Source organism: Catharus ustulatus, chromosome 6 (assembly GCF_009819885.2).
Source record: "Catharus ustulatus isolate bCatUst1 chromosome 6, bCatUst1.pri.v2, whole genome shotgun sequence".
Lineage (NCBI taxonomy): Eukaryota > Metazoa > Chordata > Aves > Passeriformes > Turdidae > Catharus > Catharus ustulatus.
In genome coordinates this window covers 2247782-2264616 of record NC_046226.1, presented here as the reverse complement: position 1 = coordinate 2264616, position 16835 = coordinate 2247782, and the positions used below count along the sequence as shown (strand labels likewise).

The 16835-nt window shown below is 52.8% G+C and overlaps 1 protein-coding gene across 8 annotated transcripts in view; it reads left to right on the top strand.

Moving 5' to 3' along the window:
• Positions 1-16835, top strand: part of TRIM9 (tripartite motif containing 9) — a 60401-nt gene that overhangs the window by 25955 nt on the left and 17611 nt on the right. For 6 of the 8 annotated variants that reach the window (XM_033061950.1, XM_033061949.1, XM_033061948.1 and 3 more), the window contains exons 2-6: positions 5262-5357; positions 6128-6250; positions 12958-13068; positions 14055-14208; positions 15875-16032. In XM_033061950.1, the coding sequence (XP_032917841.1) occupies positions 5262-5357; positions 6128-6250; positions 12958-13068; positions 14055-14208; positions 15875-16032 (642 nt within the window). The remainder of the gene's footprint in view (positions 1-5261; positions 5358-6127; positions 6251-12957; positions 13069-14054; positions 14209-15874; positions 16033-16835) is intronic. The other 2 variants (XM_033061951.1, XM_033061946.1) reach the window with 1 other exon arrangement.

Genomic DNA, 16835 nt, shown 5'->3' with positions numbered 1-16835 from the left:
ACATGTGGAAGGGGTTGGGTGGGCAGTGGCATCCTGGGGGACAGGCAGCTGTCCAGAGCTCCTCTCCCCTTCCCAGGGATGTTCCAGGGGCTGCTTCTGGGCATCTGGCCATGCCCAGCTCTCCCCAAATCCAACCAGGCACCCCCAGCTCCTCACTGCAGTGTGAGATTTCACCCCAATGAACAGTAACTGTAGTGGGAATAAATAAAATCCACCTAGGCTGAGCTGATCAAGGCTCCAAGCCCTGAGGGATTTCTGTGGTTTCTGCTCTTTGCTGTTGTGTTATCAAAGAAATAAGTGGATTTAACAAAATCCTGAAGTGCAGGCAGCAGTTTGGGTTTGGGATTTGGCGTGGGGCAAACCCCACAGCACAGCTCCCCCAGCTCTGCCTGGCAGAGGGGATGGGAGGTTTCTTCCTCACTGTCTCCATCCTGGATTGGTCCCCAGTCCCATCTGGAGCAGGATTCCCACTGCCAGCTTTGGGAACACGAGTTTGCTGTGTTCCTGCACAGGGGATGGGGAATGAGGGAAATTCCCTGTGCACAAAACACAATCTGTGTCTGCAGGGGTGCCCTGAGCACTGCAGAGAGGTGAGGGCTGATGCTCTGCTCCCATCCTGCATCCCAAACACACCCAGCCCTGCACTGGCACGGCAAGGGATGGGCTGGGAGTCCTTGGGTGTCACTGCAGGGTGACAAAAGTGTCCCCACCTGGGGTGTCCTCCCTCCTCAGGTTCTGCCTGGAGTTTTCCCAGTGTTGCATCTTGTCCCCAGGAGTGGGTGTAGTGACATCCCTTCCTTTTCCAGAGGTGCAGGGACCCCTCTGTGTGTTCCACACCCTGGAGTTAACTCCAGTGGCACTAATGTGGCCCCCAGGATAATCCCCTGTGCAGATGAGATCCAGGTGGTGTGCAGGATCATCTCTGCACATGCCAGCTGCTCTCCAGGCTGGGGCAGGGACAGCAGAGCACCCAGCCCCAGGGCACCCTTCCCTCATGGAGCTGCTCTGCCAGGGCTGTTCCACCTCAGGATTTACATTCCATCTTCCTCCTGCACACCCCAGATTCTGCAGGGAAGGAGGAGAACCAAGGCTCCTGTTGAATGCAGCAGGGGAGTGGGATCCATTCCTAAAAACTCCTTTTTGTCCTTCAGTTTGCACCCAGGAGCTGTGCTCACAAACCTGGCTCTGTGTGTCCTTCTGGTGACAACACAGACTCTTCCCTCTGCTTGATTTGCAGCTTTCTGGCAGGTTGGGAGCACATTTTCCTGTGGAAAAGCAGGAAATCCTGAGCTGGAGCCATGTCAAATGCTCAGCAGCAGGATGGGGCAGGGTTGGAAGAGGGAAAATTCAGCCCCATGGCCTGTTCCTGTCACCTGCTGTGGCTCAGAGTTACAGAAATTTGCAGCTGAGGTGACAGAATCACAGAATCAAGGAATGGGTTGGGTTGGGAGGGATGTTCAGGATGGTCTCATTCCATCCCACTTCCACCTGGGCCAGGTTCTCCAAGCCCCATCCAACCTGGCCTGGAGCTGGAGAGGGACTGGGGACAGGGATGGAGGGACAGGACACAGGGAATGGCTTCACTGCCACGGGGCAGGGATGGATGGGAGATTGGGAATTGGGAATTCCTGGCTGGGAGGGTGGGGAGGGACTGGCACAGGGTGCCAGAGAAGCTGTGGCTGCCCCTGGATCCCTGGGAGTGTCCAAGACCAGGTCCCTGCACCTCCCAGGACACCAGGACAGGTCCCTGCAGCTCCCAGGACACAAGGACAGGTCCCAGCAGCTCCCAGGACACAAGGACAGGTCCCTGCAGCTCCCAGGACACCAGGACAGGTCCCAGCAGCTCCCAGGACACAAGGACAGGTCCCTGCAGCTCCCAGGACACCAGGACAGGTCCCAGCAGCTCCCAGGACATGGCACTGTGTGACCCCTCAAGTCTCAAGGGGCAGGTTCACCTCCAGGTTTCTTTCCAGAGGCATCCCTTGAATCCAAAAGTCAGGCACTCCTGACTGGAGCCAAACCCCAATTAGCAGCAGTTTAGCTTCATCAACTTCCTGACTGAATGCAAATTTTAATTAAACATCCCATTTTAATTAGTCAGGCATCACATACAGAGGGCTGGCCTCAAGATTCAAAGGCTGCAGGTCTTGTGCTTTAATTAAAAACTTGCATGGGTTCAGCTCCAGCATCTGTGACAGCTCCTCGTGCTTTGGAGGGCAGGAGCAGAACAGCTGGAGAATTCCTGAGGGAGTTGGGAAGGGGCTGGAGAATCCCTGAGGGAGCTGGGAAGGGGCTGGAGAATCCCTGAGGGAGCTGGGAAGGGGCTGGAGAATCCCTGAGGGAGCTGGGAAGGGGCTGGAGAATCCCTGAGGGAGCTGGGAAGGGGCTGGAGAATTCCTGAGGGAGCTGGGAGGGCTCAGCCTGGAGAAAAGGAGGCTCAGGGGGCCCTTGTGGCTCTGCACAAGTCCCTGCCAGGAGGGGACATTGAGTGGATTTGGGATCTGCTCCAGGAACAGGGACAGGAGCAGAGGGATGGCCTCAAGTTGCACCACAAAGCTTTAGGTTTGATATTGGGGAAAATTCCTCCCTGGAAAGGTTTGTCCAGCCCTGGCACAGCTGCCCAGGGCAGTGCTCACCATCCCTGGAGGGATTTCAAAGCCCTGTGGATGTGGCACTTGGGGACAGGGGTCAGTGCTGAGGAATATTTGGACTCCATGATCTCAGAGGGCTTTTCCAGCTTGAACAATTCTGTGATTTCATGATCCTGCCCAGTGCCCCCAGAACCAAATTTCCTTTCCAACACCAGAGAACCTGAAGCTTGTCACAGCCATCCAGCCCCCCCAAAATACCAAACCCAGCTCCCTCCTCACCTCAGTGGGCTCCACCACTGGCAGCTGGGTGGGACAGGAGGAAAACCAGAGCAGTTGTGATGATGCTGAGTTAAAATGATGCTTTTCTCTGGTTTTGCAGCCTGCTCCCATCCCTGTGCTGGGACAAGGGAGAATCAGAGTGACAGCAATGCCTTTGTCAGCCTGCCTGGGAAGGAGGAGGGTTCTGGAGCTGTTAGTGAGCACAAAGAGAGGACACATCCTCTCCTGAGTGCTCTGGGGACACAGAGATTTAAATGCTCAGCTCCCATTAATGCTAATGTGAATCACAGAGGTCTGTTCTTGCTGCCTTGGAGCAGGAGCACTGAAAAGAGAGAGCAGCTTTCCTCCAAGAACAGATTCTTGATTTTAAAGCGCCAGTAAATGGGATTTTTCTTCATTTCACACTCATTAATTTCCCTCCCTGTGCTAGTGGAGGGCTCAGCTCCACTCCAGCACATGGGAGCTGCCAGGCCCCCTGAATGACCCCATGGATGGTGTCCCCAAGCAGAATTCCTGACCCTAAAAGCCACCAGGATTTTGGTGTCACACAGAGATGCAAAGTGCAGCATCCCAGATAGCTGCAGAGAGGGAAATCCTTCCAGCATGTGTCAGAAATATTAATTGTGGAGGACTCCAGTGCCCAAGGGAGCTCCAAGGGATGGAGTGACAGGACAGTGGGGAAAGGGAAAATTTCGTGCTGGAAAAGCCTCAGCATGAGGGGGGACCCATCCTGGAGATGGGAACAAAGCTTCTGCTGGTGAAAAGTTAAACCTTGGAGCTCCTGTGTGCAGTGAACAACCTGTGCCCATCCATATGCAGGAACTGGCCTTAAAATTACACATGTAAAATATCATTATAAGATTAAAATGTACACTTACATAATTAAAATATACATTTATAAAATTAAAATATACATTTATAAAATTAAAATCTACACTTCTATAATTAAAATATACACTTTCCAGACTAGATAATGCCCCTCACTCTCTTGGACCATCTTTTTGTGGAGGCTCCAAGCTTGCTGCACCATGGGAGATTTTGTTCTGTGAGTCTGGGGGTGCCTGGGGTGAAGGAGGCACCACAGAGCTCTTAGGAAATGTTAAGCCCACTTTAAAAAAGCTTTCCCATCAGGAAAGCCTCAAAGAATTATGTTGATCTAAAAGATAACCCTTTATGAAACGCATGTTAATGGAAAAAAAAAAAAAAAAAGCCTTTTAAAGACTTTAAAGAGGAAAAAAAAAAAGCAACCAACCTAACATGCTGCAATTTTAATGAGGAGCTTGTAAACACAACCAACCCCTGCTGATTTTTTTCCCATTAATTGCCTGTGTTATCAGGGAGCAGGGCCCTGCAGCATCACAGCTCTCAGCAAAACACCTTGCTGGGCTTGGGGCATCTCCCAAATGCAGGAGGGCTGGGGAGGGTGATGGGGGCTGGGCTCTGAGCTGATGTAGCAATCCCATTTATATCTAGAGATGCATTCACTGATTAGATCCCAATAAATTCCCCAGGAAATGCAGGAAGCACTTGGGTGAGATTAAGGTCTCCCTGGGAAGCAGCAGCCAGCTCATTTCTGGGCCATTATTTTCTGAAAGGTTGCCACAGCTCTCTCCTGGGTTTTGCTCTTGATTTGTGCCCTGCTCCCCTCTCCCATTCCCACATCCTGGAAGGATGGACAGCACAGATTTTTGGAGATTTGAGGACATCAGCCACCTTCCCAGCTCCCTGTGTGTCTGCTCAAAGAAAGATCACCCTCCTGTTTGCAGCCAATCTGCAGCCCACAAAAGAGGCAAAAATCTCTGCAGAGGGAAATTGCTGAGGGTGATTTGGCTCTCGAGATAATCCACACACTGCTGGAATCAGGGGAAGATTCCTGAGTGAAATGAAAAAGCTTTTGATGAACATAATGATGGTTATTACCATTGTTATTGCTGTTCTGCTGCTCAGCCCAGCAGGGCCAGGGCTGGGGGAGTGTTCCCACTCCAGGGGGAGAAGGAGCAGCCAGGATTTTGCAGGAAGACTCTGCTTTTAACCTTTCAGGAGGGTTTGGGTGATTTTCAGGGTGACCTGACCTGTGTTCCCAGCAGACATGGGTCAGATCCTACAGGAATTTTGGTGATTCCCTGCAGGACACAGATGCAGGGGAGGGAGCAAATGGCTCTGTGAGGTTCAGAGTGGTTGTGGCTTGTCCCTGCTCACTCAGGGAAATCTGTGGAGGAGAAAAATCTGCTTCCCAAAGCCAGGATCTCCGAGCTGATGGTTAAATCTGCTTTTCCTCTCCTTGCCTTGGTGTGATGCTGGAGCTGCAGCCCAGCCCTAAATCCCACACAATCCAGAGGGATGGATGAGTCCTGAATGTGGAAATGACCTTGCTCTTTGCTTCCATTGCAGAGCCAGCTCTCCCAGGCCCTGAATGGTTTGTCAGACAGAGCCAAGGAGGCGAAGGAATTCCTGGTGCAGCTCCGCAACATGGTGCAGCAAATCCAGGTACGGGGTGTCCAGGCTGAGGAACTGCCCCTTCCCACCTGGATGAGCCATCCCCTGCTCCTTCTCCAAGCTTGAACTGCCCCTTCCCACCTGGATGAGCCATCCCCTGCTCCCTCTCCAAGCTTGAACTGCCCCTTCCCACCTGGATGAGCCATCCCCTGCTCCTTCTCCAAGCCTGAACTGCCCCTTCCCACCTGGATGAGCCATCCCCTGCTCCTTCTCCAAGCTTGAACTGCCCCTTCCCACCTGGATGAGCCATCCCCTGCCCCTCCTCCAAGCTTGAACTGCCCCTTCCCACCTGGATGAGCCATCCCCTGCCCCTCCTCCAAGCTTGAACTGCCCCTTCCCACCTGGATGAGCCATTTCCTGCCCCTCCTCCAAGCTTGAACTGCCCCTTCCCACCTGGATGAGCCATCCCCTGCCCCTCCAAGCTTGGCTGGGTGGGACACCACCCCTCAATTCCCATGTCACCCCCCTGAACCCTCCCCAGAACTGCTGCTCCAGCACCATGGGGGGAACAGCAGAGTCCTGAGCCCTTCCCTTCTCTGCCATGGGTGGATCCAAACCTGTTCCTCTCCTGCCACCACCACATTTTCCACCATCCAAGACCCTCAGGATTCCACATCCAGTGCTGTGGATTCGTGGCTGGCAGTGGTGCAGCTGCACATGCAAAAAAAAATGACCTGTGTGGCAGCACTAAAAAGGAAAATCCAGTTTTGCAGCTGGACTGGGGGTGTTCCCTGGGCTGTGACTCCCTCTGTGCCCCACAGGAGAACAGTGTGGAGTTTGAAGCCTGCCTGGTGGCCCAGTGTGACGCCCTCATTGATGCCCTGAACAGAAGGAAAGCCCAGCTGCTGTCCAGGGTCAACAAGGAGCATGAACACAAGCTGAAGGTGAGCCTGGGTTGGCACTGGGAGGGAATGAGGACTGGGCTGCTGCTTTTTGGGGAGGTCATGAATTCCATCTTGCTGCAGATGGAACCCACTCCCAGCACATCCCTGGCAAAGTGCTGCTTCCTCCACGTGGTTCCCACTGATTTATTGGGTTCATTTCTACCCTTTGGGTCAGCAGAACCACGTGGACAGCATGGAAAATGATTTTGTTGATGTCCTGTGTTGTCTGGAATGATCCTGCAGGATGCTGAGTGCTTCTGCTGAACTCCTGAGCTACTCTGATTTCTCTGCTGGGTTGTGTGGCACGGAGATTCTTGGTGCTGGGGAGCAGAGGTGCAGCTCAGTGGGAGCTGTGGGTTTGTGTCATTGCCACTGTCACCTCAGCACATCCTTCCAGCTGGTGTGGGGCTGAGAAGGGAAGCAGAGGAGCAGATCTCACCTGGGAGCAGTGCAACAGGAGCAGATCTCACCTGGGAGCAGTGCAACAGGAGCAGAACTGTGGGGCTGGGGGGTTGCACCCTGGGATGTCACACCCACATTTGGGATTCCAGGCTCCCTCTCCTGAGGTCATTTCAGTGTTCTGCCTGGAAACTTAATTCTTCCCCTTGCTTTGGGCCACCCAGGGGGATTCCTAAAACGAGGGAGAAGCCACCAGTCCTCTTTGCATGCAGACCATGGGCAGCATGAGGGCATTTCCACAGGGAGAGGGACAATGGAGCCTTGTGGGGCTGAGCCCAGCACCAGTGCTCACTGCCAGCAGCAAAGCACAGCCCCAAAGAGCCACAGCACAGAGGGGACCCCCAGTGCCTGGTGGGCTCCCTCTCCCTCATCCCCTTCAGGGCATGGTTAATTAAACTCTCACAAAGCCAGGCAGCACAAAGCAAATTCCCTGCTCAGCACAACCACAGAGGCCTTTGGCTGGAGGAGTGGAGCTGCTTGTTGCTGTCCTGGCCATGGAATCCATGGATCTGCATCCCTCTGCTTGTTCCTGTCCATGTTTCTGCATCCCTCTGCTTGTTCCTGTCCCATCCATGGATCTGCATCCCTCTGCTTGTTCCTGTCCCATCCATGGATCTGCATCCCTCTGCTTGTTCCTGTCTGTCCATGGAATCCATGGATCTGCATCCCTCTGCTTGTTCCTGTCCTGTCCATGGAATCCATGGATCTGCATCCCTCTGTTTGTTCCTGTCCATGGAATCATGGATCTGCATCCCTCTGCTATTTCCTGTCCCATCCATGGATCTGCATCCCTCTGCTTGTTCCTGTCCCATCCATGTTTCTGCATCCCTCTGCTTGTTCCTGTCCATGGAATCCATGGAATCCATGGAATCCATGGATCTGCATCCCTCTGCTTGTTCCTGTCTGTCCATGGATCTGCATCCCTCTGCTTGTTCCTGTCCTGTCCATGGAATCCATGGATCTGCATCCCTCTGCTATTTCCTGTCCCATCCATGTTTCTGCATCCCTCTGCTTGTTCCTGTCCATGGAATCCATGGATCTGTATCCCAGCCCCATCCACCCTCATTTATCAGCTGGGCTTTGTCATCAGCTTTGGGACTTGTGCTGGAACTCCATCCTTTCCCACAGCAGCCCTGTCCCTTGTCACTGCCCTGTCCTGGAGCACCTCAGGCTAGGAGAGCAGTGCTCACAGGGAGCCTGGGCAGTGCCAGGGAGCCCTTTCAGATCCAAGCTGTCCTGGCTGCTGTCCTGCTGCTCCTGCCCAGTGGGATGCTGGCCACCCTGGCACCGTGGGAGGGAGGAGGAGAAGCTCAGGGGACAGAGCCAAGCCTGGCAAGGGGCACAGGCACCTCTCAGACACAGCCCAAGTTCCCATCTCCTGGATCTGGGGTCAGCTTGGCTTTGGGGCTGCCCTGCTTTGTCCTGACACACATTCCAGGGAGGCAGGCACAAATCCAGGCCTGACTCTGGGCCAGCACTAATTACTGCAGGGCAGGGAGAGGCTTCTGAGGACACAGAGGGACATCCCTGCCCTTCTCCAGCCTCAGGATCTGAGAATTGAGAACCAGATTCAAGACTGAGAACCTGTTTGAAAAAACAACACCTGGGGCCAGCTGCCTGCTCCACCTGCAGGACAGAGCTCCTGGTGTGTCCTCATTGCTTTTCAGAGGAGCACTGGGGTCTTTCCTGAGGGATTTTTGTGCAGGGAACACAGAGGCTTCCCTGGAGTGTTGAAAGAAATCTCTCCTGAGCCCACCACAAAAACGTTCTGAGCTCTGGGTGCACCTCCTGGAGCTCTCAGCAGCATTATGGACCATTCCAGCCTTTTTCCAGCCTTCAGGCCATGGGATGCCTTTGCTCCATGATTTCTCCAGGCTGTTCAGGCTTTTGCCACATTTCCCAGGAGAGCAGATTGCACAGGGAACACTCACCAAGGGTTTCTGTCCATGGCACTGCCTCTCCAGAGGTGAAATCCTGCTCCTTCTGCAAGGTGGCAGCCAGGATTTTCCAGTGGAACTCGGTGTTCCTCATTGGATCAACTTCCTGGTGGTGCTAACACAGAATTCTGCTTTTCCTGGCTCCAGCCTGAGCCTCCTCTCCCAAAAAAAACCAACTCTGGTTGTGGGATCCAGCCCATTCAAACCTTTCCAGGGTCTGTCCTGGCCATTTTTCCATCTGGGATTTTTCCACCTGGGTGTGCAGCTCCATGGGGAAGCACAGGGTGAGGTGGATCCATCCCCCCATTCCCAGCAGGACTCACCCCAGGCACTGGGGAGCTGGAGTGCCTTGAAATGTGCTCTCCACCCAAGCACTAAAAAAAGGAGGAAGACAGTTAAGTAGAGCTGAGTGGGGATGTTATTGCTTTCTAGGAGCTGTATTTAAAATTAAAATGTAAATTGTAGTTAATGTCATCTCAGGGAAGAAAAGCTCTTGAAAGAGCTGTCCTATTTTAAGGTCGTGGTGAGCTGCTGTGAGTGCACAAAAACCTCTTTTTACAGGCTGGAATTAGCAGCCAGGTTCTGGCTGTTGCCTTATTTAGCACTTCAAGGAGGGGGGAAATGGGATTTGGTAAAAATGACCAAACAAAATGTGTGGAGCTTCCCAAATCCCCTCAAAATCTGAGCCAGTGCAGAGCCAGGCTGGGCTCTGTCTCAGCTCTGAGGTGACAAAGGGAAACAGCCCCAGGTTGTTTCAGGGGAGATTTAGATTGGCTATGAGGGGAAATTTCTTCATGGAAAGGATCAGCATCCCTGGATGTGATAAACCCCATGTGGATGTGCCAGCTTTTCCTGGGAATCCTTCATCCCTGAGCCCAGCACGAGCCCAAGGAATGAGGAACTCCCAGATTTCCCTTCCAGCTCTCTCCATCCACAATTTCTGCATCACTGGGGTAACAGGGAGTGCATGAGGAGAATCCCAGAATCCTGTGCCTTAAAAATCACAGCATTCAAATGAGTTAAGGCCACATGGAAAATATTTTGTCTTTACTGACCCCACTGGGTTTAGACCAGGCCTTCAAAAGTGTGAGAGATGTTTATGTCTTATTTCTAAAGGCTTTAATTTTGATGGAATATTTCTGTCCTTTGTGCATCCCATTTCTCCTTTAAAGCCCCACTAGATCCCAACCAAAGATCCCTCTTTTTGCCTTAAAAGCAGTTTGGTGCTGGTGGATTTCTGTTGGTGGCTTTTGTGCAGCTAAATTAAAATGCAGTTCTGTGTCCTGGTTCTCAGATGGATGATTCTGGATCCCTGAGAGGATCAGGGCTGGGACAGAGCTGCAGCTTTGGATTCACCTGGGACTGGGCTGCCTGCCTGAGTTTGGAGTGTCTCTAGTGCTGGAGACTCCACAGCCTCTTATTTCTGGTCTTTGACCACCTCTATAGAAAAAGAAAAAAGCTTTTATTCTGTCTTCACCCAGAAAAAGCTGCTCCCTGGGCTGGGGCCTGGCTGGAGGGAGCAGATGGCAATTCTGCTGGAAATACTTGGAAAGCATCAGCTGCAGCAGGGAGGGGTTCACAAATTCATTATCCTGGCAAACCAGACAGAGATTTAAGCTGCAAAGAAGATAAGAAGATTGTTTTAGCAATCCCATCCTTGCTGTGGCACGTGCATTTCCCCACAGAGGTGTCTCACCCCAGCAAAGGGATGTGGCTTTTCCAGCATTCCAGGTGGGATCCTCATTCCCAATCTGCAGCCCAGCAGGCAGGGAATGCAAAACCTGCCTCTGGCTTGGGTGGTGCAGCCAGGATGTGCTCTAACAGGCCCCACAGATTGGTTTTATCCCATGGTCTGCAGCTGGGAGAGCCAAAATCCACACAGGCAAAATCCCTTCCAGGCTCCTGAGCCCCCTCTGTGAGCAGGGGGGTCACAGCAAGCCAAGAGGCTGCTCTGCACCCCCTGCACCTCCTGGGGCCTGCCCTGAAGGACTGAGCATCCTGCTGAGAGAGGAAATCCAGGGCTTGCTCACTTCCAGGAGGCTCATGTAGGAGTGGGATCTCTGCTTTGTCCTTCCAGGACCTGAAGGGGCTCCAGGAGAGCTGGACAAGGGATGGAGGGACAGGACACAGGGAATGGCTTCACTGCCAGAGGGCAGGGATGGGTGGGATGTCGGGAATTGGGAATTCCTGGCTGGGCTGGAACTCCCAGAGAAGCTGTGGCTGCCCCTGGATCCTGGGAGTGTTCCAGGCCAGGCTGGACAGGGTTTGGAGCAGCCTGGGACAGTGGGAGGTGTCCCTGCCCTGGGGCTGGATGGCTTTTGAAGATCCATTCCAACCCAAACCATCCTGGAATTGTGGGATTCACCCCAGCAGAGCTGTCCCAGTGCACTCAGGTGTTAGGAATGGCATTCAGTGACCTCCCCACTCTAACAACAGCAGTGTTTGACCCAAAACCAGCCTGGGCAGGTCCTGCTGCACAAATCTCCATCTCAGAGCCATCCAGATCTCCCCAAGGCTCAGGACAATGTCTGGTCCAGAGGAGCAATATGGGAGCTCCCTCTGCTGCCTTGTCCACCCTGCACCCCCTCCCCAGCTCCTGGGCTTGCTCCAGCCTCCCTCTGCCACAGAAACAGGAACACCAGGCTGGGATTGCTAAAAGCAGCAAGGAAAGGCTGCTCCCTAAAAACCTGGGCAGTGTTTAATGGCATTGCACACCAGCAGTGATGTTGTCCCAAGTCTCTCAGAGAATGAGGGATGAGATGAAAGGAAACAGCCTCAGGATACACCAGGGAAGGTTTAGATTGGATATCAAAGAAAATTTCTGCATGGAAACGGGTGTCCAGCCCTGGCACAGGCTGCTCAGGATTTAAAATCCATGTGGATGTGGCACCTGGGGACGTGGGGCAGGGGTGGCTTTGGCAGTGCCTGGGTGGTCTTAGAGAGCTTTTCCAACCTGAATGAATCTGTACTGTAAGCTCCAAGGCTGCTAATTCTTTTCTTCCTGCTAGGTGATTAAGCAGAGGTGATTAAATTTTAATTAAGCAGCACGTGATGGCGCTGATTGCCCTGCAGGAATCACCCCCCCTTAAAGCCCAGGTTCCTTCACCATGGCAGCCTGAGTGCTGCTGTGCCCTGGCCACCCCTCAGACAGGGATGCTGGGGGGATGCTGGCAGGAGGAGATGCCCTCCAGCCCTGCAGAGCTGTGGAGCAGCAGGCACTGAGCTCCCAGCAATGCCCATCCCTGTTTATTGCAGCTTTTCCCATCTCTCTCACTGTGACACTCCTCAGAGCTGCACAGATTTGTTCAGGGCTAGTGGAGAACTTTACACAGCTTTTTACAGCTCTTCCAGGAGCAGGAAATAAAAAATCTTCCATGAAGTGTTTGAGCACATTCTCTAAGAATAAAATCTCCCTTCCCGAGCTGCTCTGCCATTTCTGCTTTCCCACAGCAAAAATCCTGGACCTGTGTGTGTGGATTCAGGATTCAGTGGGAAGGAGCTTTCAAATAAATCCTTGTGGCATCTCTCTCCTCCTTGCTGTGCTTCAGGGAAGGTCAGCAGAGCCCTCAGGCACCAGTACACCCCACAGTTGTGCTCCTGTGCTGGGATACTGGGATGTGATCCCTTGGGGAACGAGCTGGGAGTGCAGGAGTGTCCTGATGTGGAGCCTGGGCAGCTCCAGGCAGAGCTTGGATTTATTCCTTTATCTCCTCTCCCTGGATTTCCCTCCCTCAGAGCTCATCCCCAGGCAGTGGAGAAAATGGAATTGTGCAGCGTGGTTCATTCTGCTGCTGAGCATCTCAGAGATCCTCAGGGATGAGGCTGGGTGTGTCCATTCCTCTTCAAAGAGCAGCTGCCAGGGTCACTCCTCATCCATTCCCACAACCTGGCTGCATCCCAAGGGTGCACAGGGCAGCTGGGGATCCCTGGAAGTGGCATTTGCTCTGCATGGAGCTCACAAGCTGGGCTAATTAAAGGCAGGGCACGGAGCTGCCCTCCTGCTCTGAATAATTGTGTGTGTTAATGATTTGGGGCTGAACAAAGCTTGTTAGAACAGGGTGCCCAGAGGGGTTGTGGACTCCCCATCCCAGGAAGTGTCCAAGGCCAGGCTGGATGGGGCTTGGAGCAACCTGGGACAGTGGAAGGTGTGGAACAAGAGTGGAGCGAGATTAGTTTGGGTTGGAAGGGACCTTAAAAAATTTCTGGGATTCTGTGGTGTTGTTCAGCAGGTTCTGAAGGATCAGGAGTTCAGGGTGTGAGTTCTGCCTGTGTCCTGGAGCCTCTGTGACCCTGCTGTCCCTGTCCCTGCAGGTGGTGAGGGACCAGATCTCGCACTGCACGGTGAAGCTGCGCCAGACCACGGGGCTGATGGAATATTGCCTGGAGGTGATCAAGGAGAACGACCCCAGCGGCTTCCTGCAGGTCAGTGTGCAGCCAGCACTGCTGGAAAACCAAGGATCTGCCTGCTCTGATCACCTCCATGTTCCCAGGGGTGTGTCAGGAGCAGGGATCACAGCAACAGAGCAACCCTTGGGATGGGAGCTGCATCCCACCACTCATCCCTTTGCCACTAAACCCTGCCCTTACACAGCACCCAGCACTGCAGGGTTCCCTCTGCCAGCCCAGCCTGCAGGGAGCAGAGATGCTGTTGGAAAAGATAAGGGTTTGACAGAAAAGTCTCACAAATATGTGTGTATAACAGAAAAATCTGAAAAAATAATAAAAATAATAGCAAGTTTTGATACAGAAAAAAAGAATTGCTGAGCCAGTCTTACTAGGGAACTAAGAAGCCAAAAGGTAAAATGAGTTGGAAGGGATTTTTATAACTCAGAGCAAAGGATAAATCCACCTCAAACAAAAAATGTTTTTTCCAAGCTAAAAGATTTTCACAGGCAAACAAAGTTGCCATGTTGCAAGTAGAAAGATCTCAAAATTTTCCACTGGAAGAAAACTGAAAACCAACTTGTAGCTTAAACTGTAACACACAAACTTTTAGTGATTGGAAAACAGTAACATGAATGTGGCAATGTTAATGGTTATGATGGGCTATAGGTAATAGTAAAGGTGTTGATTGGTTGTTGTGAATTAAAAGAAAAGTAATTAATGCATTGTAACCAGAACTGGAGAGGATTGAGAGGAACCCACAGCTGTGTGAGCTGGGCTCTGTCACCCAGGAATTGCTGCATCCTCTGGGTACAACGAACAGCATTTTAAATAATAAATAAATTGCTGTACCATTTGGACACAACAAACAGCATTTAAAGAGCCACCTGAAATCCCCGCTCATGGCTCGTCCAAAACCCCGAGTGACATCCCAGCCTTGGGGAGGGGGACAGCAGGGTGGGGACAAGGCAGGGGACAAGGCAGGGGACACTCCCCACAGCAGCTGAGGCTGTCCTGCCCTGCAGATCTCAGATGCTCTCATCAGGAGGGTGCACCTGACCGAGGACCAGTGGGGCAAGGGGACCCTCACCCCGCGCATGACCACGGACTTCGACCTGAACCTGGACAATGCCCCCCTGCTCCAGTCCATCCACCAGCTCGACTTTGTCCAGATGAAAGGTAAGCATCTTTCCAGTGCCTTCCCAAAGCTCTGCTCTGCTCCTGCTGGGGGTTCCCACACAGCTCATCCCAGGGGAAGGGCAGGAAAGGAGAGTTTGTCATGTCCCAGCGCCCCAGAGCCAGAGTTGTGTGTGGTTTCCAGTCTTGGATCCCCGGGCACAGGGTGCCAGGAAAAGCACTCCTACTGCATTAAAAAGTTATTAGTGCATTAAGAAGTGCTCTGACAAAGTTATTAGTGCATTGAAAAGTGCTCTGCAGGTCTTTTGAGAGCAGCACAAGGCTTTTCCCAAAGCCCTCCTCACATCCCTGTGCTCGTTCAGTGCTGAGCAGCATCTGCCACAGGCCAGATGTCCCTGCAAACAGAGCTCACTTAGCCTGGGCTCTGCTCCCTCACCTCAGGCTTGGTTTAAATCATCATTCTGGCTTTGATTTCCTCACTGTTCCCCATTCCCCCTGTGCTACTTCTACCAAGGGCTGTGCAGCCCATGAGAAATTTGGGATTTGGGATGGGCTGGACCCTCAGCTGCCTGCAGGAAGAGCCACCAGCTGCAGGTGTGGCACTGCCCTTCATTCCCACAGCTGGAATTGCTGGCCCAGGAGCTGTCTGCACACACCAGGGACAGGAGGGATGTTGGCCACACTGTCCCCACCAGGAGCATCCTCAGCTGATGGCAGTGAGGAGCTGCCTGTGCTTGCTCTTTGTTAGCCAGGCTGTTAATTGGAAATGTCAGGAATATTTTTGGATAGCAAACCCAGGGAGGGCTGGATTGCTGTTCCACCTTCCTGTGTTCCTGCCCTCCCTTCTGCAATTTAGCCCAGAGGGTTATTTTTAATTAATGAGAGCAAATTTGCTGCTGGTTTAGCCGCCCACCTTCTTCTTATCAAATCCCTCCTCCTCCCCCAGCTCACCCTCTCTGTGGAAATCAGTTTTTGGTTTTGGAGACTTGCAGAAGGTTGGGTTTGGATCCCAAATCTGTGTCAGAGCACCAGGGGAGGGAGGGCAGCACCTAAAACCTCACCAAGGAGCAGTGAGCAGTAGGTACCAGGCACCCCACACCCACTGGGGAGTCACAGAGGGTGAGTGCTGAGCCTCTGCCAGCAAGCCCAGCTTTGTCCCAGGCATCCTCCCCACCTTGGCTGGGCTCTCCATGTCCCCACTGGCTCTCTCTGAGGGTGAGGATGGTGGATGAGCAGCTCTGTTGGGGACATCTCCCTGTCAGGCTGTCACTCTTGCTGTGCTTTTCAGAGCAGGAGTGGCCTGTGGAACAGGTGTGGAGCTGCCCAAACCCAGCAGAAATCAACCCTGGCAGTCCTTCCTGTCCCCTGTGCAGCTGGTGGGAGCCAAAGGAGCTCCCCATTAGGAATTTATTGAATGGAAAAGCAGGGCTGTAGATAATTCCAGACTCAGGGTTTTGTAGAACCTCTGGGACAACATCCCAGGTTTGGGACTGGCAGCATGAAAGGAACAGGTACAAGTTCTCCAGAATTAATTAGAAAATGGGAATAAAGCAGAAAAGCTTTGCCAGGCTGGTGGGGGACAGCAATTTGATGGAGCTTGGTGAGAGAACAATCCTTTCTGTTCCTCCCCTTGAGCCGCCCTCCCAGGCAGGCAGTAAATGCACCCTGCACCCCCAGGGCTGCAGGAATTGCACTAATTGGTGATTAGTCTCCTCCCCAGTGCCGGCCCCGCCCATCCTGCAGCTGGAGGAGTGCTGCACCCACAACAACAGTGCCACCCTGTCCTGGAAGCAGCCCCCTCTGTCCACGGTGCAGGTGGAAGGATACATCCTGGAGCTGGACGATGGCAACGGGGGCCAGTTCAGGGTGAGTGCTTGGGAAGGGATGTTCTGCCTCCAGTCATCCCCTGCCAGTGAGAATTTATCTCTCATCCTGGTTTTTTGCAGGGAAGTCCCCTGCAGACAAGCTGTGGGGTTTGGGGTGATTTCAGGGGGTGCAAATGCTTTTCCAGTGGCCAAGTTGGAAACTCAAAGAGAGTTTGAAGCTTTTGTTACCCAGAGAAGCTGTGGCTGCCCCTGGATCCCTGGAAGTGTCCAAGGCCAGGTTGGATGGAGCTTGGAGCAGCCTGGGATAGTGGAAAGTGTCCCAGCCCATGGCAGGGGATTGGAGTAAGATGATCCTTTCCAACCCAAAGCATTCCATAAAGGTCCATATTTTTAGGTTGCTGAATATTTCATGCAAGGTATGCTAATTGCCATGAAAGCCTCGTGCTCTGCCAGCTGCCAGCAAGCAGAGGTGCTTTAAGGCCTGAGGGCTTTTAAATTGCTGTAATTACACAATTAAAATATGATTTTTCTGCGATCCGACACGGCAATAATTATCCTGGCGTGTTCACATCCACTGAGAGCAGCACAGGAGCAGCCCAGTGCTGCTCTGAATTTATCCACAGGGAGCTCAGGCAGGCAGGAGCCAGAGCAGAGTTGAGGCAAAGGAGAGGTGACATGGGTGAGAAGGCTGGGTGTGGGGAGAACAAGGTCAAATAATATTCTTAATTCCCAATTTCCCATCCAGTGAAGCCATTCCCTGTGTCCTGTCCCTCCATCCCTTGTCCCCAGTGCCTCCCCAGCTGATTTACCAAAATCTGAGTATTGGTCTAACACCAATACTCA